Raw genomic sequence first — 23,560 nt, 5'->3', positions numbered from 1 at the left:
AATTAGGGGTCTGGATCATTGGGATCCTGAGGCTGTCCGGATCATCTGCCCAGATCTCAGCATTAATTTAAGACGAGAGAATCTGCCCAACAAGTATATCGTGGGAGATAAGAATTCTTAGCCGGGTTTAGGCGCCCATGAAAAAAATGGCCGCCGACGCTTCCAACCCACCCTAATCAAACATGGCTGCTTCCCACGCTTCCTGCCAGTCCTCCGAAGCTTCCAAGCCGCCGCATGAAGCGGAAGCGTACCCACCTTATTTCCATTCCCCCAGGTCTGCACTTCCGGTTCCTTGCCCCCATTTCCATTGCCTCCAATGCTGCCGGTCACACCGGGACGATGTCGGACACTTGGAGCTCCATCCAGGCGCACAAGAAGCAGCTGGATTCGCTGCGGGAGCGGCTGCAGCGGAGGCGCAAACAGGACGCTCTGGGTGAGGCAGAGGAGGTCCGCAGAGAGGGGGGGGCAGAGATGTGGGATGCCCACGGATATCCCACAGGGCTGTAGAGTGGGACGGGGGGGATGAGCTGGGATGCCTGATGTCCAAATTGGACTCTCTAGTCTCGTGTCCAGTTCCAACAGTCCCAGCCTCTTAAAAGCAAAGCCTGCAGATTTTAGCCACCTTGCCAGGCCATCTCAGAGCAATGGCAAAGTAGTGTCATATCCTATCGTATTTTATTATCATATCTTATTAGTATGCTATGATTGTCACGAAGTGTTGTAGCTTATGATTCTTGATGAATATATTTTATTTTTTCTCTATGTACACGGAGAGCATCTGCACCAAAGACAAATTCCTTGTGTCTCCAGTCACACTTGGTCAATAAAGAATTCCCGTCTATTCTAATACCACCTCTTTTACATTTATTATATTGCATTGGTTATATTATATTATATTATATTACAGTATTATAGTACATTATATTATATTACATCGTTGTAATTACATTATATACTTTGTAGTATATATACTATATTATATTACAGTGTATTATACTGTGTTGTGTTATTATCTTTGCATTATATATTATTAGTATATATTATAGACTTATAACATTACCTTAGAGTATTTATATATTATATTATATGCTGTATAATATTATACTGTATTAATTATATTATATATTATTATTATTATTATTATATTATTATTATTATTATTATTATTATTTATTAGATTTGTATGCCGGCCCTCTCCGCAGACTCGGGGCGGCTCACAACAGTGATAAAACAATATACAATGACAAATCTAATATTAAAAGTCTAAAATAACAAATCTAACATTAAAAGTCTAAAAGCCCCATTATTTAAAAATCATACACACAAACATACCATATAAAAAACTACATAGGCAAGGGGAGATATCTCAGTTCTTCCATGCCTGATGGCAGAGGTGGGTTTTAAGGAGTTTATGAAAGGCAAGGAGGGTGGGGGCAATCCTAATCTCTGGGGGGAGCTGATTCCAGAGGGTTGGGGCCGCCACAGAGAAGGCTCTTCCCCTGGGTCCCGCCAAACAACATTGTTTAGTCAACGGGACCCGGAAAAGGCCAACTCTGTGGGACCTAACCAGTCGCTGGGATTCATGCGGCAGGAGGCGGTCTCGCAGATATTCTGGTCCGGTGCCATGAAGGCCTTTATAGGTCATAACCAACACTTTGAATTGTGACCGGAAACTGATCGGCAACCAATGCAGACTGCGGAGTGTTGGTGTAACATGTGCATACCTAGGGAAGCCCATGATTGCTCTTGCAGCTGCATTCTGCACGATCTGGATACATTATTATGGCTTGTCGCACAGTTAGCCAGATATTCAAACTCGATTTGACATTGTTGTCTTATCTATTGAGTCATTTCCAAAGACTTGGGATAGGTAGACGTGGCTGTTTGATAATGTTACAGATATTGTCACAGGATCTAAGCTGATCTGAGTAAAGCCGCCTTTATTATGATTATAATAAAGGCCATGCTGCCCTCAGAAAAGGCCTTAACCATGCCTCCAAGAGAAAAAGAAGGAGGGATGGGAGTGAGATAAAAGACACGCGTACATGTCCTGTTCCAGTATGTTCAATGCAGCTTGTTTAAGAACCCTCCATCTGGAACTGGGGCCTTTATGCCATTCATCGTAGAGATACCACTTGTATCCTGTATGTAGCCTAGAGATAGAGCTCTTGCCGCACAATCAAGAGGTTATGAGTTCAATCCTAGGTAGAGGCAAATGCAGGGTCTCCTGCTTGAGCAGGGGGTTGGATTAGATGACCTAAAAGGTCCCTTGCAACTTTGTTAATATGTTAAAGATCCTGACATGAATGAAACCTCCACTTATATCAGCCATATACCTCCATAAGTGGCAGAGAGCTAAAGTAAGCCTCTGAATTGCAGTTCTTGGGATTCTTGTTTAGTGTGCAGTTTTATGAATGGCTGCTTGCTAGACAATTGACCGACATCAAAGGAAAATACAGAATAACAATGCTGGAAAGGGACCTTAGAGGTCTTCCAGTCCAGCCCACTGCTCAAACAGGAGACTATTTATTTATTTATTTATTCATTTATTTAATTAATTAATTAATTTTATTTATTTATATTTATTTATTTATTTATTTATTTATATTTATTTATATTTATTTATTGATTGATTGATTGATTGATTGATTGGATTTGTATGCCGCCCCTCTCTGGAGACTCAGGGCGGTTAACAGCAACAATAAAGCAGTGTACAATAGTAGTCTGATGTTAGAAATAATTAAAAGCCCATTAATATAAAAACCAAACATACATACATACATACCATGCACAGAATTGTAAAGGCCTAGGGGGAAAGAGGATCTCAATTCCCCCATGCCTGACAGCAGAGGTGGGTTTTAAGCAGCTTATGAAAGGCAAGGAGGGTGGGGGCAATTCTAATCTTTGGGGGGAGTTGGTTCCAGAGGGCCGGGGCCGCCACAGACAAGGCTCGTCCCCTGGGTCCCACCAAGTGACATCCACTCTGTGGGACCTAACTGGTCGCTGGAATTTGTGCGGCAGAAGGCGGTCCCTGAGATAATCTGGTCCGGTGCCATGAAGGGCTTTATAGGTCATAACCAACACTTTGAATTGTGATCGGAAACTGATCGGCAACCAATGATGGTGAACCTTTTTTGGTTGGTGTTGTGGTTCCGTCTGAGGCCCCTCAGGGAACGGCTGATCTTCTGTCGGTTTCCAGCTCAGAGGGAGAGGCTAAGGAACAGGAGGTGCAGGCAGACGAGGAGGAGGAATCCCAGGCTGAAGAAGAGGGAGGACAGCCAGAGTTCCACCAGAGGGAGCTCTCCCCAGCAAGCAGCCTGGATTCCTTAGAGGAAAATGCACAAGCCATAATTGATCTGCCACAGAGAAGAGCTACTCAGAGAAGGAATCAATTGGCTAAGTACTTTCAGCATTAAAGAGGCAACAGCTGGGTTTGGGTGTGGTGCTCTTTGGAAAGGCTAAAAGGCAGACCCACCCTTCCTGGCTTGTGGAGTTTTATCTTTGAGAGTCTTGGGACCTGGCTGTGAACTTTGGCGTCTTGGAATCCTGGTTTGTGCCTTTGACTATTGAAACCTTGGGGGGGGGTGCCAGCAAGAAGCTTGCTGTATTGTCTGGACATCAGGACTCTGCTGTAACGTATTATAGCCTGTCTGTTGGGAAGAACAGGTTTTCCTCTGTGTTTATTTTTTCCAGCTATAAAATACTTTTGGCTTTTACCAGAGTGTCTGGCTGTTTTTTCCAGTTGGTGTTGAGGTCTGGGGGAACCCAGACAGAACAGGACCTGGCTGTGAACTTTGGCGTCTTGGAATCCTGGTTTGTGCCTTTGACTATTGAAACCTTGGGGGGGGGGGGGGTGCCAGCAAGAAGCTTGCTGTATTGTCTGGACATCAGGACTCTGCTGTAACGTATTATATCCTGTCTGTTGGGAAGAACAGGTTTTCCTCTGTGTTTATTTTTTCCAGCTATAAAATACTTTTGGCTTTTACCAGAGTGTCTGGCTGTTTTTTCCAGTTGGTGTTGAGGTCTGGGGGAACCCAGACAGAACAGTTTGTATGCCAAAAAAGGGTGTGTGGGTGTGCTAGCATGCGTGCACGTGCCCACACCCCTTTCCTCCCCCACACACATGCGCACACAATCCCTGCGTTGCCCCACACACATGTGCACAGACCTTACTGAAGCCTGATAGGTGAAAAAAAATGCCCAAATGGGCAAACCAGAAATTTGGGACAACACACTGCCGGTTTGCCATTGTGCTGTTTTTTGCACCCCGGAGGATTCAAGGAAGCTCCGTGAAGCACCAGAGTACAAAAAAACAGCACAACGGGCAAACCGGAAGTGCGTTTTTCCAAGCTTCCAGTTTGTCTGTTGGGCGATCGTTTTGCCTCTGGGGCTTCAGGGAAACTTCAGGGCAAAACGGCCTTTCCCAAGGCCGAACATCAGCTGACCAGGGCATGGATGCACACTGGAGCTGACCCATGGCAAAGTTTTGTGTGCTCTCCGATATGGCTCTATATGCCACATGTTCGCCATCACGGCCCTATACCATTTCACACAAACAGCTGTCCAATCTCTTCTTAAATACTTCAAATGTTAGAGCAGTCACAACTTCTGGAGGAAGTCGTTCCATTTGATTCATTGTTCTAATTGTCAGGAAAAGGAAGAAAAATGGATTGCAATGCTCATTTATTTATTTATTTATTTTCCCCTTAGCAGACATTATCACTGTGGGACCTTTCCCCGATTTATTCCAGATCTCAGGAATCCAGACTTGGTGCTCAGCCCTCCCTTTCGCAGTGACAGCCCCGTGCCTTCCTCCGTTACGCCTGGCACCACCGCAGAGCCAGGGGATTTACTGACCGACCCTGAACTAGAAAAGAAAATCCTCCATCACCTTTCGGATCTGGGACTGGCGCTGCCCACAGATGCTTTAACCATCTGCCAAACCATTTTCACGGTGAGCAATGTGATCACAATTAAGGCTGGGCTTTGATACTTTAGTCCAGTGTTTCTCAACCTCGGGAATGTTAAGACGAGTGGACTTCAACTCTCAGAATTCTGCAGCCAGCAAAATCCACTCATTTTAAAGTGTCCAAGGTTAATAATAAAAGAATAACACAGTTGAAAGGGAGCTTGTAGGTCATCTAATCCAACTCTCTGGTCGAGCAGGAGTTTTTGACAGATGGACTCTACTCTCTTCTTGAAAGCTTCCAGTGATGAAGCTCTCACAACTTCTGAAGGAAACTTCTGTTCTATTGCTTGATTGCTTTCGCTGCCAGAAGATTCCTCCTTGCTTCTAGGTTGAATCCCTCCTTGTTCAGTTTCATCCATTATTCCTTGTCTGGCCTTTGGGTGCTTTGGAAAATAGCTAATGTATAGACTAAGGATTAGCCAGATGAATGCCCTGTAGGCAGATTATTTTTTCTCTGTTTTCCTCTCCAAAAACTAAGATGCATCTTATACTCTAAAAAATACAGTAGTTCAGAGATAGGTAATGCTTGACTGCTTCACAGGTGGGAATGGTGGGAGTTGTAGTTCAGCAAAAGCTGACTGTTATTGCTTATATACATGGTTACAGGTAGTCCTCAACTTAGAAACATAGAAGATTGACGGCAGAAACAGGCCTCGTGGTCCATCTAGTCTGCCCTTGTACTATTTCCTGTATTTTATCTTAGGATGGATATATGTTTATCCCAGGCATGTTTCAATTCAGTTACTGTGGATTTACCAACCACGTCTTCTGGATGTTTGTTCCAAGCATTTACTACTCTTTCAGTAAAATAATACAGTACTACCTCGTGATACGAACCCCTGATCATACGAACTTTTCAAGATACGGACCCGGGGTTTGGAATTTTTTTGCCACTTCTTATGAACTTTTTTCGCCTTACAAACCCGCCGCCGTGAATGCCGAACCCGGAAGTTCGGCAAATGTTCGGGTTCAGGTTCGGGTGAATGCCGAGAAGCGCCGCCGCCCGGCTATCACCTTCGCAGAAGAGCCGTGGAGCTGTCGGCCAGTCAGGAGGCTCAAATGGAGGTGGGGAATCCCAATAGGGAATTCCAGAGGCAGAGCTTTGACATCACGGAGACGTCACATTTCAGCCAGCCAGGAAGGACGTTTCCGTGACGTCAAAGCTCCGCCCCTGGAATTCCCTATTGGGGTTCCCCACCTCCGTTTGAGCCTCCCGACCAGCCGACAGCTCCACGGCTCTTCTGGGAAGGTGACAGCTGGGCGGCGGTGCTTCTCGGCGTTCTCCCGAACCTGAACATTTGCCGAATTTCCGGGTTCGGCATTCAGGAGAACGCCGAGAAGCGCCCGGCTGTTTCAAAAGGTGACAGCCGGGCGGCGGTGCCCAGCGGAGCGCCGTTTTTGCGATTTTTTTGTTGTTGCTTGCACGCATTAATCGGTTTTACATTGTTTCCTATGGGAAACATTGTTTCATTTTATGAACTTTTCACCTTACGAACCTCCTCCCGGAACCAATTAAGTTCGTAAGACGAGGTATCACTGTATTTTCTCACGTTGCTTCAAGATCTTTCCCCAAACTAACCTCAGATTGTGTCCCCTTGTTCTTGTGTTCACCTTCCTATTAAAAACACTTCCCTCCTGAACCTTATTTAACACTTTAACGTATTTAAATGTTTCAATCATGTCCCCCCTTTCCCTTCTGTCCTCCAGACTATACAGATTGAGTTCATGAAGTCTTTCCTGATATGCTTTTATGCTTTAGACCTTCCACCGTTTTCCCACCAACTTACGACCATAATCGAGCCCACATTTTCTGTTGCTAAGTGAGACAACTGTTAAGTGAATTTTACCCCACTTTATGAGCCTGTTAATCACTTCAGTTGTGAAGTTAACAATGCAGTCATTAAGTGAATCTGGCTTTCCCCTGTTTGCTTGCCCGAAGGTCGAAAAAGGGACAGTGCAGCGGTCATAAATATGAGTCAGTTGCCAATCATCTGAATTTTGATCACATGACCAGAACCTGGCTTCCCCCCTTCCCCCTAATTGATTTTGCTTGTTGGAAACCAGCTTGGAAAGTTACAAATGGTGATCGCATGATTCCCAGGACAGAGCGTATCCCTTTATATTGCCCTCCTTCTCTTGCAGGCTGAAGAAGCCTCAGCTAACCAACGGAGCGTGGAGAGCCTCTTGCAGAAATTTGCTGCCCAGGAACTCATTGAAGTGAAGCGTGGGCTTCTCCAGGATGACGGGCAGCCCATGCTGGTCACATACGCCGACCACTCCAAGCTCTCGGCCATGATGGGGGCCGTGGCTGAGAAGAAAGGCTTGGCCGAAAGGCAAAAGAGGCGAGCAGAGCAGGAGGCTGGGATTTCTGTCTCTGCTCCTGGGGTTTCTCCTATGACACTGGCCAGCTCAGAGCCTCTGAAGGAGCCGCCCAAGAAGTCACGCAAACAGGCCTCTGACCTTGACCTGGAGATCGAAAGCCTGCTGAGCCAGCAGTCTACCAAGGAGCAGCAAAGCAAGAAGGTAAGTTTCCAATCAGTTTCCGGTCACAATTCAAAGTGTTGGTTATGACCTATAAAGCCCTACATGGCATCGGACCAGAGTATCTTTGGGACCGCCTGCTACCGCACGAATCCCAACGACCGATAAGGTCCCACAGAGTTGGCCTTTTCCGGGTCCTGTCGACTAAGCAATGCCGTCTGGCGGGTCCAAGGGGAAGAGCCTTCTCTGTGGCGGCCCTGGCCCTCTGGAATCAACTCCCCCCAGAGATTAGAACTGCCCCCACCTTCCTTACCTTTTGCAAGCTCCTAAGAACCCACCTTTTATGTTTTTTTAATATTACATTTCTTCCATTACTATATTGTTTTTATTACTGTTGTGAGCTGCCCCGAGTCTTCGGAGAGGGGTGGCATACAAATCTAATTAATTAATAATAATAATAATAATAATAATAATAATAATAATAATAATAATAACCTATGTCGCCAGGCATGGGGGAAGTTGACATGCCCCTTAGTTAGTACGACTTATATATGGTTTGCTTGGATTGTGCGATTAATTTTTTATGGTAAGGATTTTATTCTGTTTTTAATATTGGATTTGTACATTATGTATTTCGTTGTGAGGCTTTGGGGATGGGCGGCATACAAATCTAATAAATTATTTTTTTTTATTATTATTATTATTATTATTATTATTATTATTATTATTATTATTATTATTATTATTATTATGTGTTTTCGGGGTCAAATATCAGCATCGGAAGCCTGGCTTTTTAAGATTAGATGTCAATGTACAATTGGTAGAGATAGGTAGAACATGAGGAGGTAGAACATGAGAAACACAGGCTGTAGCTACTTAGCCTCGTAAATTTGGGGCTCCATTTCGGTCATATGTTGAGGACTGATGACCTGTATGTATGGAGGCTCTTCTGGTCCTCAGAAATTGGAATTCGGCACTCCGATCTTTATTATTATTATTATTATTATTATTATTATTATTATTATTATTATTATTTATTGGATTTGTATGCTGCCCCTCTCCACAGACTCGGGGCGGCTAACAACAATGATAAAAACAACATGTAACAATCCAATTAATAAAACAACTAAAAACCAAACATACACACAAACATACCATGCATAAGTTGTAATGGCCTAGGGGGAAGGAATATCTTAACACCCCCATGCCTGGCGATAAAGGTGGGTCTTGAGTAATTTGCGAAAGACAAGGAGGGTGGGGGCCTTTCTAATCTCTGGGGGGAGTTGATTCCAGAGGGCCGAGGCCGCCACAGAGAAGGCTCTCCCTCTGGGGCCTGCCAAACGTTTTCCCTTCTTTTTTTTCAAAAGTCCGATCAGCCTCGTTCGGTTTCTTCTGTCCCCCCACACAAAACTGGCTTTGCCTCCTTGGCCTTTCCAGGTGAGTCAAGAGATTCTGGAGCTGCTGAACACAACGACAGCCAAGGAGCAGTCCATTGTGGAAAAGTTTCGTTCGCGAGGACGGGCTCAGGTGCAGGAGTTCTGCGATTACGGAACCAAGGAGGAATGCATGAAAGCCAGTGACGCTGAACGTCCCTGTCGTAAGCTGCACTTCCGGTGAGTTTAGGAGTGGGGGGCAGAGGGTTTGGAGGCAGCTCAGGGTCTATAATTTCTGCTTAAATTGTCTATGGAGCCTCTCAGTCATCCAGTTCAAAGTGTGGGTAATGACCTTTAAAGCCCTACATGGCATTGGACCAGAATACATCCGGAACTGCCTTCTACCGCACGAATCCCAGCGGCCAATAAGGCCCCACAGAGTTGGCCTTCTCCGGGTCCCGTTGACCAAACAATGTCATTTGGCGGGCCCCAGGGGAAGAGCCTTCTCTGTGGCGGCCCCGGCCCTCTGGAACCAACTCCCCCCAGAGATTAGAACAGCCCCCACCCTCCCTGTCTTTCGCAAATTACTCAAGACCCACCTTTATCGCCAGGCATGGGGGAACTGAGACATCCTCCCCCAGGCTTTTATATTTTATGTTTGGTATGTATGTGTTGTATGGTTTTAAATTGTTGGGGTTTTAGATACGTTTTATTTTAATATTAGATTTGTCTCACTGTTATATTGTTTTTGTATTACTGTTGTGAGCCACCCCGAGTCTTCGGAGAGGGGCGGCATACAAGTCTAATAAATAATAAATAAATAATAATAATAATAAATAGTTCATAGTTGTCCATATACATTATACATTACATCACAGGTAGTTTTAAATTTCTGGGTATTCATATCACGCAGGACATCTCATGAACCTCTTCCCATTATAGAATGGAATGGAATTTTTTTATTGGCCAAGTATGATTGGACACACAAGGAATTTGTCTTGGTGTAGATGCTCTCCATGTACATAAAAGAAAAAGATAGGTTTGTCAAGAACCTGGTTTGTTTGGGTTGCATGAGTGTTTTTAATCAAGGGTTTTTAACTGTTTTGCTTTCTTAATCATTGGATTTGTATTCTGTATTCCTGTTGTGAGCCGCTCCGAGTTTTCAGAGGGGGGTGGTATACAAATCTAATAAATAAGTTATTAAGTAAGTAAGTAAGTAAGTAAGTAAGTAAGTAAGTAAGTAAGAAAGAAAGAAAGAAAGAAAGAAAGAAAGAAAGAAAGAAAGAAAGAAAGAAAGAAAGAAAGAGAATCATAAAGTGTCAGGCATGTGTGGTGGCAACCAGGTGAGGAATACAAAGGCAAGTGTGTCTTGCCCACAGTCATACCTAGTGATAGGAACGTCATGGTCTGGGGCTGCATGAGTGCTGCCAGCACTGGAGAGCTACAATTAATCCAGTTTGCATATCTCATCCTGAGCACCCTTTTTTTTTGGAACTATTACCCCCTGGCAGACGGCACAGGACAAAAAAAAACAAGGACAAATTGGCTGAAAAACAGCTTCAATTCCAGAGCAGTAACTATATTGAATTCTACCGTATAGTGCAGTGATTGTGAACCTATGGCCTGCATTCTACAAGTGGCACACAGAGCCATATTAGTGGCCATGTGAGCTCAGGTCTGGTACATACCAGCTGATTTTCGAGCCCACTGGGAGTTGGGAAACAGGTTGTTTCCAGCCTTCGGAAGGGATGTGGAAAGCCCTACATGGCATTGGACCAGAGTACCTCCGGAACCACCTACTACCGCATGAATCCCAGCGGCCGATAAGGTCCTACAGAGTTGGCTTTCTCCGGGTCCCGTCAACTAAACAATGTCGTTTGGCAGGCCCCAGGGGAAGAGCCTTCTCTGTGGCGGCCCCGGCCCTCTGGAATCAACTTTCCCCGGAGATTAGAATGGCCCCCACCCTCCTTGTCTTTCGTAAATTACTCAAGACTCACTTATACCGCCAGGCATGGGGGAGTTGAGACACCTTTCCCCACAGGCTTCTTTATATTTTATTTCATGTTTCGTATGAATGTGCTGTTTGGTTTTTAAATATATGATAGGGTTTTATATGCTTCTTTTAATAATAGATTTGTTTTGTTATAATATTGTTTTTATTGTTGTGAGCCGCCCCGAGTCTTGGGAGAGGGGCGGCATACAAATCTAATAAATAAAAATAAAATAAATAATAAGGCCCATTTTCAACTACCCCAGGCTTCTAGAAAGGCTCTGAAGCCTAGGGAGAGTGAAAAAAGGGTGTGCCATCGTGTGCTGATAGTGTAGGGGTAGTGTATCAAGCATGGGGTAGTGTGGGGGCATGGAATTATGGGTCTGGGCACATGCACATGCTATTCTCCTTTTGGCACACGGACCAACAAAAGGTTCGGCACCACTGGTATAGTACAATATTAATGCAATATCAGGGGTTTTCAATTCAATTGTACAGAATGCGATGGATGTGTCTTTTTGTTTTACTTTTTTTTAAATAAACTTTATTGATTTTTCATAAAAAAACACACAGACATACAAACATTTAAACATGTAGTAGGGGTTACAATTATCCCTCTCTTCTTAGAAGTTAATTTTAAATACAGAAAAAGAATATATTCTTAGTTCATTAAATCAACATATTAATTTAGATGAAAAGAAGAATTTTGTTTATATATTCTAATAAACATAAAATTGAATTAATCAAAAGAAAAAAATTCTAAAGTCATTTCAATATACTGTATTCATACATTTCGCATAACATTTAATTTTAATTTTAATTTTTATCTATCCACTTATAAACTATATTCCAAATAATATAAAAGTCAGATTCTTCTTGGTCATTCAGCCTTCTTGTCATCATATCCATCTTTGCACAATCCAATTTTTTTTAACTATGTCTTCTTTTTTGGGTATACTTTCCCCCTTCCAATTTTGTGCGTAAACTATCCTAGCTGCTGTTAAAATATGTACAACTAAATAAAAAAAATCTTTTTTATATTTCTGCTTAGTTATGCCTAACAAATAAAATTCTGGGGTTTTTTCTATCTCTTGTAATGTAATCTCTTTTAACATTTTTTCTATCATTTTCCAATATGTCTTGACTTTATTGCAGGTCCACCATTGATGACAGTAGGAACCTATTTCCTTTTTGCATTTCCAGCATTTTGGGGATGTGTTTGGAAACATTTTGGCAATTCTATTTGGTGGGAGATGCCACCTATAAAACATCTTAATTTGGTTTTTTTTTTAAAGATACTGATTTCGTCATTTTCCAATTTGTAATCCATACTTTCTCCCATGTCTCTACATCGAATTCTTTACCAATATTTTGGCACCATTTTATCATATTATCTTTTAGCGTCAAACCTATATTTTTATATTCAATCATATATTTATATACTTTCCATATTAATTTATTTTGGTTTGTAATTAATAGACTACCTAAAAAAAATTTACCCTTATACATGTTTTACTTTTTATACTTTTCTTATGTATGATGTACGCTGAAGATGGCATTTAATTTCATTGTACTAGGTGCAATGACAATTAAAGTACAGTAATACCTCTAGATACAAGCTACTCCACATGCGAGTATTCCAAGTTACAAGCTGAGACACAAGCAAAATTTCTGTTCGACACCCGAGCTCAAATTCGGGATACGAGCCGAGCGTCCACTAGGTGGCGGAAGAATTCCATGTTTCCAGTTATCTCGGCCCGGAAAAACAAAGTCTAAAGGCATTCGTTGGAGATGCGAATTGATCGACATACGAGCTTTGGTCTGGCACAAATTAAACTCGTATGTCGAGGTACCACTGTACTATTACTATTACCATAAATACTACTACGAAGCTACAGTTGCCTGGCCATAATGGGGGGCAATCTGGATGGGTTTGAAAAGCAGAAGGTCTTAAAGTGACTGTCTTTCTCCTCTCCTAGGCGTATCATTAACAAGCACACGGACGAGTCCTTAGGCGACTGCTCCTTCCTCAACACCTGTTTCCACATGGACACCTGCAAATATGTACATTATGAGATCGACGCCTGCACAGACCTGGATGCCCCCTGTGGGCGGGAACGTCTTTCAGGCCAAGACCTGGCCATGCCCCAAGCCGTGGGGAGAGATTCCAGCGTGGACAGGCTCTTCCCGCCACAGGTACGCAGCACTGGGCCAAGTAAGAGAAGAGCCACAAAGACGTTTTGGGGAACTAGAGGCTAAAACATAGAAACATAGAAGACTGACGGCAGAAAAAGACCTCCTGGTCCATCTAGTCTGCCCTTATACTATTTTCTGTATTTTATCTTAGGATGGATCTATGTTTATCCCAGGCATGTTTAAATTCAGTTACTACGTGGATTTATCTACCACGTCTGCTGGAAGTTTGTTCCAAGCATTTACTACTCTTTCAGTAAAATAATTCATTCATTCATTCATTCATTCGATTTTTATGCCGCCCTTCTCCTTAGACTCAGGGCGGCTTATAACATGTTAGCAATAGCACTTTCTAACAGAGCGAGCCTATTGCCCCCACAATCCGGGTCCTCATTTTACCCACCTCGGAAGGATGGAAGGCTGAGTCAACCTTGAGCCGGTGATGAGATTTGAACCGCTGACCTTCAGATCTACAAGTCAGCTTCAGTGGCCTGCAGTACAGCACTCTACCTGCTGCGCCACCCCGGCTCATATTTTCTCATGTTGCTTTTGATCTTTCCCCCAACTAAGAATGATTGATAAAAATATATACAGTAATTCTATAGTTGGTATATTGTAACGTACATGCATTGATATACTGTATTTTTTTTGGAGTATAAGATGCCCTTTAGCTTTTGGGGAGGAAAATAGGAGAAAAATATCTGCCTACCAGGTATTCATCTCACCAGAATCCTTAGTCTGGTCAGCTTCAGCACATTTCATTATCCCCTGGTTAGGGCTTTAAAAAACCTTATTCAGAACGAGTAGCACTGGAAAAAAAAGCCTACAAAGGGCTGGAAAAAACCTCCTTCGGAGCAAATAGCAATGAAAAAGCCTGCAAGTCAGGAAGATTGTTAGTATCTTTTTAGTGCTTGGGAAGAAAAGCTTCAAAAAAAGCTACACTTGGAGTATAAGGCACAGCCAAATTTTCAGCCTCTTTTAGAGCGGAAAAGGTGCATCTTATATTTCAAAAAATATGGTATGTATGAATGTGGGGTGGGGTGGGAATAAAAACTGTTATTTAAAAAAAATCACCAAAGTATATCAGAATCTGCCTGTGCTGTTCAATGCCTCCCTGGTTGTCTCCTTTGTGTGTTGGCAGTGGATTTGTTGCGACATCCGCTACCTGGACGTAAGCATCTTGGGCAAGTTCGCTGTGGTGATGGCTGACCCACCTTGGGACATTCACATGGAACTTCCTTACGGGACGCTCACAGACGACGAGATGAGGCGTCTCAACATCCCTGTCCTGCAAGACGACGGTTTCCTCTTCCTGTGGGTCACAGGCCGGTAGGTGACGCAACGGGGAATCTAGGCCTGTTGATGAAAGAGGCAACTGGAAGAACTCTGGGACCGGCCTTGACTCAGCATTGACTTGGCAAGTGGTGGTTCCTGGTTGGTTGAACTAGGAAAATCAGGGAGGTCAAATGATGGGAAGAAGGGTTTCAGGAATACTGTGATACCTCGTCTTACAAACTTAATTGGTTCCGGGACGAGGTTCTTAAGGTGAAAAGTTTGTAAGATGAAACAATGTTTCCCATAGGAATCAATGGAAAAGCGATTAATGCATGCAAGCCCAAAATCCACCCCTTTTGCCAGCCGAAGCGCCCGTTTTTGCACTGCTAAGATTCCCCTGAGGCTCCCCTCCATGGGAAACCCCACCTCCGGACTTCTGTGTTTTTGTGATGCTGCAGGGGAATCCAAGCAGGGGACTCCCAGCAGCACAAAAATGGGCGCTTCGCTGGCAATGGAAGTCTGGAGGTGAGGTTTCCCAGCGAAGGGAGCATCGGTGAAATTGTAGCATCGCAAACCCCACCTCCGGACCTCTGTGTTTTTGCGATGCTGCAATTTCACTGAGGCTCCCCTCGCTGGGAAACCCCACCTCCGGACTTCCGTTGCCAGCGAAGTGCCCGTTTTTGTACTGCTGGGAGTCCCCTGATGGGATTCCCGTGCAGCATCACAAAAACACGGAAGTCTGGAGGTGGGGTTTCCCAGGGAGGAGAGCCTCAGGGGAATTCCCGCGGCACAAAAACGGGTGCTTCACTGGCAACGGAAGTCCGGAGGCGGGGCATCCCAGTGGCGGCGGTGGGTTTGCAAGGTGAAAATAGTTTGTAAGAAGAGGCAAAAATATCTTAAACCCCGGGTTTGTATCTCGAAAAGTTTGTATGACGAGGCGTTTGTAAGACGAGGTGTCACAGTACTTGCCCGTTGCCAAGTGACTGAATTTTGATCATGTATCAAAGGAATGTGGGGAAAAAAGTCATATGAAAAACTCTTTTTCCGTAAAAACAAATGCTGTGAAACCTCTTAGAGTTCATAACACACTTTTTTCAGTGTCTAGTTTAAAGAAGAGAAGTTCGAGAGGTGTCTAGTTTAATTATGTTGTGGCCTGCCTAGCAGCTTGTGTAGCCTTTAAAAGCCTGCAGTGCAATGAGAAAAGAGGGGCTACTCCTTTGCCTGAATGCAGGAGCATGCAGGAACTGCCAAAATGCAGTAAGGTTTACTCTGATGGAGGTCTACTCACGAGCAGAGCTGCAGGCTAATTGGCCATGTCCTTTAGCTCAGTGTTTCCCAACCTTGGCAACTTGAAGATATCTGGACTTCAACTCCCAGAGTTCCCCAGCCAGCATTCACTGGCTGGGGAATTCTGGGAGTTGAAGTCCAAATATCTTCAAGTTGCCAAGGTTGGGAAACACTGCTTTAGACTACTTAAGGCCTAACCATGCTTAAGCTAATTGCAGGGAACGCCAATCCTGAATCCTGACTTCAGTTTCCAGTTTGTATCGTGAATCTTGAATTTTGCATCGTATTGTAAATCTTGAACCTCGCATTGCAGTTCCTGAATATTAACCTCTGTGTTTCCAGTTTGTATCGTCGCTTGAAACGTGGCTTCCGTGGTTGCAGTTCTGTTCTAGCCTGTTCTAGTTTGCTTTCCTAGTTCGGCTTGGAGTTTAGCAGAGTGATGGCGTTCGGGAAATAACTGTTCCTGTTGTCTTGGTGTGCAGTGCTCTGTAGTGACCTTTTGAGGGCAGGAGTTGAAACAATTTGTGCCCAGGATGTGAAGGGTCAGTAAATATTTTCACCCCCTCTTTTTGACTCAGTATACAGGTCCTCAATGGAAGGCAGGTTGGCAGTAATCGTTTTTTCTGCAGTTCTGATTCTCCTCCAAAATCTGTATCTGACTTGTTGGGTTGCAGAACCAAAGCAGACAGTTATAGAGGTGCAGATGACAGACTCAATAATTCCTCTGTAGAACTATATCAGCAGCTCCTTGGGGTAAACTGTTGATTAACTAACCTGTTCCCCTCTTCCCCACAGAGCCATGGAATTGGGGCGCGAGTGTCTCAGTCTGTGGGGGTGAGTATGGGATTGTTGTTGCTGTTTTCCCCCGGGGCAGAAAAAGGACCTTTTCCACCCTTATAACCTTCTGCCTCTTTGATTTGGGCTCTGTTTTCTGTCTCCCATTCTGGCCAATCAGGTACGAGCGGGTGGATGAGATCATCTGGGTGAAAACCAACCAGCTGCAGCGTATCATCCGAACAGGACGGACAGGCCATTGGCTCAATCACGGCAAGGAGCACTGCTTGGTAAATAGAGGAATAATTGGAACCCACTCACCGCCACCTGCTGCCTGGGAAATGTAGTGCATTTGAAGTCTCAGGCACTAGCTCCTGTCCCCCGTCCCCGCCCCCCCCCCCCCCCCCGCATTAAGTGGTATCACCTGGCTGGGACCCCCCTTGTTTCTCTGCAGTATTCATGTCAGCCTCTGGAGGCTTTAGAGCAGTGATGGCAAATCTTTCCTTTGTTCACGTGCCAAGAGAGGGGGAGCACAGAGGGGGGGGTGTTGCACGTGCCTGTGCCCACACCCATAAGGGGGGACATGATCGAAACATTTAAATATGTCAAAGGGTTAAATAAGGTCCAGGAGGGAAGTGTTTTTAATAGGAAAGTGAACACAAGAACAAGGGGACACAATCTGAAGTTAGTTGGGGGAAAGATCAAAAGCAACATGAGAAAATATTATTTTACTGAAAGAGTAGTAAATGCTTGGAACAAACTTCCAGCAGACGTGATAAATAAATCCACAGTAACTGAATTTAAACATGCCTGGGATAAACATAGATCCATCCTAAGATAAAATACAGGAAATAGTATAAGGGCAGACTAGATGGATGTTTCAATTCAGTTACAGAAGTTTGTTCCAAGCATCTACTACTCTTTCAGTAAAATAATATTTTCTCACGTTGCTTTTGATCTTTCCCCCAACTAACTTCAGATTGTGTCCCCTTGTTCTTGTGTTCACTTTCCAATTAAAAACACTTCCCTCCCGGACCTTATTTAACCCTTTAACATATTTAAATGTTTCAATCATGTCCCCCCTTTTCCTTCTGTCCTCCAGACTATACAGATTGAGTTCATGAAGTCTTTCCTGATACGTTTTATGCTTTATTTTATTTAGGTTGGCGTGAAAGGAAACCCCCAAGGCTTCAACAGAGGTCTGGACTGTGATGTCATTGTGGCAGAGGTGAGGTGACAACCCTCCCCCCCCCCCAATGCTCTTTTATGTTGAGGTCCATCAATCTGAATAGGGCTGGGAGGTCTTTTAATCCGACCCCCTGCTCAAGAAGGAGACCCTTATAACAGTGATGGCAAACCTCTTTTTTGCTTGGGTGCCAAAAAGTGGGCGCACCTGTGAGATAGCAAGGGCATGGGTGCCCATACCTATAATGCAATGCCCCCCCTTTGTGCATGCCTGCTGACCCTCCCCCCGCATGTTCACAACCCCCTGCACTTCCTCCCCTCCCCCGCCCGTGCATGTACACAGGCGTCACTAAAGCCTCCAGACTTCCGGTGGGACCTTTGGGGTGATTTTTGCTCTCCCCAGGGTTCAGGAAAGCCTGAAGCAATCGATTGGGGAGTGAAAAATGAGCTGAATGGGCCAACCAGAAGTGTGGAAAAGAACTTCCGGTTGGACCATTGAGCTGTTTTTTTTTTCACCCTCCCCAGGCTTCAGTAGGCTTTCCTGAACCTTGTGGATGTCAAAAAACAGCTGAAAATGTCCCAAAATCAGCAGGGCCCTGGAGCTGATATAGGGCAACGCCTTGAATGCCTTTATATATGGCTGCACGAGCCATATATAAGCTGATATAGGGCAACACCTTGAATGCCTTTATATATGGCTGCACGAACCATATATAAGCTGATATAGGGCAACACCTTGAATGCCTTTATATATGGCTGCACGAGCCATATATAAGCTGATATAGGGCAACACCTTGAATGCCTTTATATATGGCTGCACGAGCCATATATAAGCTGATATAGGGCAACGCCTTGAATGCCTTTATATATGGCTGAACAAGCCACAGGTTCACCATCTCTGCCTTATAGCACTTCAGAGACAGGTGGCTGCCCAGTGTTTTTTCTTAAAATCCTCCAGTGATGAAAGACTCACAACTTCTGAAGGCAACCTTAGTGGTCCTCACCATTAGAAAGTTTCTCCTTAATGCCAGGTTGCTTTTCTCCTTGATTACTTTCCATCCATTCTTGTGTTGCCTTGCCTACTGGTGCTTTGGAAAATAAGTTGACTTATTATCTCCTTTGGGGCAGCCCCTGAGAACATTGCTATCATGTCACCCCTAAATCTTTGGTTTTCTCTAGACTAGTCAGACCCAATTCCTGCATATGTTTTTGTCTCTGGGACTTTAAGCATCTTAGTTATTCTTCTTGGCACTTTTTCCAAAGTCTCAACATCGGGGGGTTTTCTTAATGTTGATGACCCAACCTGAATGCAGTATTCCAGGTGGGACCATACCTAAGCTTTTATAAAGCAGTAGTAAACTTTATTGATTTTTTCATAAAAAAACACACACAGACATACAAACATTTAAACATGTAGTAGGGATTACAATTACCCCTCTCTTCTTAGAAGTTAATTTTTAATACAGAAAAAGAATATATTCTTAGTTCATTAAGTCAACATAATAATCTAGATGAAAAGAAGAATTTTGTTTATATATTCTAACAAACAGAATTAAATTAATCAAAAGGAGAAATAAAATTCTAAAGTCATTTTAATATATTCAAACATTTCTCATAACATTTAATTTTTATAAATGTTATAAATATAAATATAAAGCAGTAGTAACACTTCACATGGCTCATTGTTTCTACAAGCAAGGATTGTATCGGGTTTTTTGGGTGCCGTCGCACACTACTTTCTTTTCGTACCCTCTTTCCCACTAATTCCCACAACACTGTCAAACTATTTACTAAATTGTATTATTATTATTATTCTCATCTTTCCTATTACTTGTCTCCTTCTTTTCTACTTCTGGCTATAACTTTATTGCTTGTATCTTTACAATTTATATTGTTTTGCTTAGTTTCCTAGTATGATTTATGTTGATTGCTTATTTAATATCCGATGGCAATCACTAAGTATTGTATTTTATGATTCACAATGAATGCATTATGACTATGATCATGATTTAACACATGTCTTTATGTACACTGAGAACTTATGCACCAGAAGCAAGTTCCTTGTGAATCCAATCACATTTGACCAATAAAGAATTCAATTCCCTATTCCCAATTCTATTCCATTCCCATTCTTACTCTTATTGTATTCCAGTCTAGGCACTTCCTTTTACTTCCCTTCCCTCTCCTCTCCTTTCCTAATCCTACCCTGGCCACCCCACCCTTTCTATTCTATTTCTATTCCATTCTATTCTATTCCATTCCCTTTGTTTCCCTTCCCTATTCTAGTTCTGTTCCATTCCATTCTATTCCCTATTCTATTCCCTTCCGTTTGCTATTCTCTTACTTTCCCTTCCCTAGTTCTAGTTCTGTTCTGCTCTGCTCTATTCTATTCCATTCCATTCTATTCTATTCTATTCTATTCTTTTGGGTTGCTGCCTTAGGAAGCCTTTGAAACGTTTTCTGTGTTCTTGGTGCAGGTTCGCTCCACCAGTCACAAGCCAGATGAGATTTACGGCATGATTGAGCGGCTTTCTCCAGGCACACGCAAGATCGAGCTCTTTGGGCGACCTCACAACGTACAACCCAACTGGTGAGTGATTTCTCCCCTCATGTTGTTGAATGAAACCTAACTTGAAATCTGACAGAGTAGAAAGCAAGCTGGAGTTTCCAGGCCAAAATTTAAAAAGACATTTAAAAAAAGAAAATCTCTGAAAAACTACAATAGTATTTGCCCAACTGGATTCCAGAATTTGGTTTCTCCCCACATGTTGTTGAACCAAACCTAACTTGAAGCCTAATTTGAATCGGAAGCAAGCCATAGTTTCCAGACCGAAATTTAGAAAGGCTTGAGGTTTCTTTTCTTTTTTAAAATCTCTGAAAAATTACAACATTTCAGAATTAATTAATTAATTAATTAATTCACTCACTCACTCACTCACTCACTCACTCACTCACTCATTCATTCATTCATTCGATTTTTATGCCGCCCTTCTCCTTAGACTCGGGGAGGCTTACAACATGTTAGCAATAGCACTTTTTAACAGAGCCAGCATATTGCCCCCACAATCTGGGTCCTCATTTTACCCACCTCGGAAGGATGGAAGGCTGAGTCAACCTTGAGCCGGTGATGAGATTTGAACCGCTGACCTTCAGATCTACAGTCAGCTTCAGTACAGCACTCTACCTGCTGCACCACCCCGGCTCATTTAATTAATTTAAATTTAAATTAAGGGTGTTGGGAGTCTGCCAATCAGTTCCTCGTTTGTTGGCTATAGGCTCATATACCCATTTATGGCCAAGGTATATTTATTTGAAGGTTACAGCAGTAGTGACAATGCAACATCAGAGAAAGAGAAAAAGACCTTCTAAAAAGGAAGTCAAAAAGTATTGGCACTCTAGATATGAAACTGCAGTTTCCAATTCTTCGTTATTGGGCATCTACCAAGACTGATAGAAATGCTCTCAACCCTCCGTTTTTAACGATGGAATCTCTTCATTGGCCAGCCAGATGCTATTAGAGGGAGTCCCCACCTTATGACATAATTGGAATCAGAACCTCTGTTGCTAGATAAGGTAGCCATTAAGTGACTTGTTTCTGATTTTACAACCATTTTACTACGGTGTTAAGCAAATCACTAGGTTAAGTGAAGCATATGCTTACTAAATGAAGCATGCCGTTGATAAGTGAATTCTAATTTTCCCACTGACTTGCTTGTTGGAAGATGTTCTGTCGTGCTCTCTGGTAGAATCCTCCCAAAAATTCACAGGTACAAATTTCAGACACACACACACGTTTGAAAAATTCAAAACAATGTTCTTTATAATGAAAATTCACTTAAACCAAGCCCTCTTTTGGTATAGCAAAGAGCACTCGTCTCCAAACAAACTGGTAATTTGTACAAGTCCCTTATCAGTTCTGTGATACTTAGCTTGCAGCTGTGAGGCAATTCACAGTCCTTCTTCTTTCACAAAGTGAAACACACTTTGCTCTGGTTTAGTTTCAAAGCAGGGGAAAATCAGCACACAAAAAGTCAAAGTCAGTAAAGCAGTCACGAAACACAACGATCAGATAATCCTCCACAATGGCCAAACCCACAGGCTGCTATTTATAGCAGCCTCACTAATTACCACAGCCCCACCCAACCACAGGTGGCCTCATTTTCTTTGATAATAATCTCTCAGTTGTTGTTGCCTATGCATCGTTTTCCGCATGCGTGGCAGTATCATTAACTCTTGTTCTGAATCCAAGGAGGAGCTAGATAATTGATCTCCTTCTGAGCTGTCTGCCACACTCTCCTCCTCCCTGTCACTCATGTCTTCTTGGTCAGAGGAGCCTTCATCAGCAGATTCCACCGGGGGCAAAACAGGCCTGCAGCATATGGATGTCTCCCCAACATCCACAGTCCTTGGGGCAGGAGCGGGGGCAGAGCTAACCACCTTGCAGTAGTTTGGCAGTTCAAATCTCACTAGGCTCAAGATTGACTCAACTTTCCATCTTTCCGAGGTCGGTAAAATGAGATCCCGGATTTTTGGAGGCAATAAGCTGTAAATCAGGAGTGCCAAGCTCAATTTATGTACTCAAATGAAATCTCAATTGCATTGAGGGCCGCATCAGGGCTAAGGTGGGTGTGGCCAGCTCAACATCTGTTTTTTTTCTGTGATGGCTTCCTGCGGTAAAATGATAAACCAGATTGTTGGAAGCAACAGGCTGACTTTGTAAACCGCTTAGAGGAGGCTGTAAAACACTGTGAAGTGGTATATAAGCCTAAGTGCTATTGCTATTTTTACAATGAATGGTCTAAAATGCAGATTACCTATATGGTTGCCAATACATTGATTAGTATCCCAAAACCATGGCTTGTTCTGCAGGAACCATCTCAGATGAGGTATCCATCTTTCTCATGGCATATTTATTTATTTATTCATTTGTCCAATACACAAATACATAAGAAGAAAAATAGACATGTAGTAATATATACAAGGGTAAAAGTGAACTTAGAGGAGAGGATATATGAAAGGAAGAGAATATATAAGATAGGTGAAAGAAAGGAAAGACAATTGGACAGGGGACGAAAGACACACCAGTGCACTTATGTACGCCCCTTACTGGCCTCTTAGGAACCTGGAGAGGTCAATCGTGGAGAGTCTAAGGGAGAAGTGTTGGGGGTTAGGGGTTGACACAATTGAGTCCGGCAATGAGTTCCACGCTTCGATAACTCGATTGTTGAAATCATATTTTTTTACAGTCAAGTATGGAGCGGTTCGTATTAAGTTTGAATCTGTTGCTTGCTCTTGTGTTGTTGCGGTTGAAGATGAAGTAGTCACTGACCGGTTTGCTCTTCTCTTTTTCCTCCAGGGTCACCCTTGGCAACCAGCTAGATGGGATCCATTTGTTGGACCCAGATGTGGTGGCTCAGTTCAAGCAGCGGTACCCAGATGGAATTATTTCCAAGCCTAAGAACATGTGAAGCCACATGAAAGTGAGGCTGCCATAATGGACCAAGAAGAGAACAACTGCCGTGGACTCTTGGCATTGGCTTGGGAGTGAAAATGGTGGCAATGCAAAAGAGGATGTGTATATTCCAATCTTTTAATAAAAGGGCCACTGTGGATTAGCAGATGGCCCACCAGGAACAATACTTCCCTGCAGCCTGTTTTGACCGAGCCCACTTTGCTGCCAGAAAACCAAATGCAACTTACATTTGTACCATGTGAGTTGCCGTACTGCAGGCTACTTCTGCCGACTGCTACCTGCAGTTTGGCATTTCAAATCTCACCAGGTTCAAGGCTGACTCAGCCTTCTCTCCTTCCAAGATCGGTAAAATGAGAAACCTAGATTATTGGCAATACGCCGAGTTTATAAATTGGGGGTGTTAAAACTTGATTTCATTGAGAGCTGCATCAGGGTGGGATGGAGAAGTAGACATGGCTAGGGTGGGCGTGGCCTTCTGAACATCCGTTTTCATCTGCAACAGCCTCCTGCAGTCCTCTGCCAGTGAAAACGGAGCTTGCAGGATGCATGCGGCTCCCTGA

General features: G+C 43.4%; 1 protein-coding gene across 1 annotated transcript; it reads left to right on the top strand.

Annotated features, from left to right (window-relative positions):
• The first annotated feature begins 287 nt into the window (after positions 1-287).
• METTL3 (methyltransferase 3, N6-adenosine-methyltransferase complex catalytic subunit) lies at positions 288-23,166 on the top strand. Its single transcript, XM_070729556.1, has 11 exons — positions 288-433; positions 4,752-4,954; positions 7,112-7,492; positions 8,888-9,063; positions 12,793-13,009; positions 14,148-14,335; positions 16,364-16,402; positions 16,524-16,632; positions 17,505-17,570; positions 20,005-20,117; positions 22,884-23,166. The coding sequence occupies exons 1-11, from the start codon at positions 340-342 to the stop codon at positions 22,993-22,995; spliced, it is 1,698 nt and encodes a 565-aa protein (XP_070585657.1). The 5' UTR covers positions 288-339; the 3' UTR covers positions 22,996-23,166.
• Positions 23,167-23,560: the final 394 nt, after the last annotated feature.

Source organism: Erythrolamprus reginae, chromosome Z (genome assembly GCF_031021105.1).
Source record: "Erythrolamprus reginae isolate rEryReg1 chromosome Z, rEryReg1.hap1, whole genome shotgun sequence".
NCBI classification, from domain to species: domain Eukaryota; kingdom Metazoa; phylum Chordata; class Lepidosauria; order Squamata; family Dipsadidae; genus Erythrolamprus; species Erythrolamprus reginae.
This window is presented reverse-complemented; position numbering and strand designations above follow the sequence as displayed.

Excerpts from the sequence above, each read along its gene's own strand:
- METTL3 (XM_070729556.1), top strand. The coding sequence starts at position 340 with ATGTCGGACACTTGGAGCTCCATCCAGGCGCACAAGAAGCAGCTGGAT. Across the intron at positions 434-4,751 it reads GCGCAAACAGGACGCTCTGG|ATCTCAGGAATCCAGACTTG; the intron begins GTGAGGCAGAGG and ends GATTTATTCCAG. Across the intron at positions 16,403-16,523 it reads GAGTGTCTCAGTCTGTGGGG|GTACGAGCGGGTGGATGAGA; the intron begins GTGAGTATGGGA and ends CTGGCCAATCAG.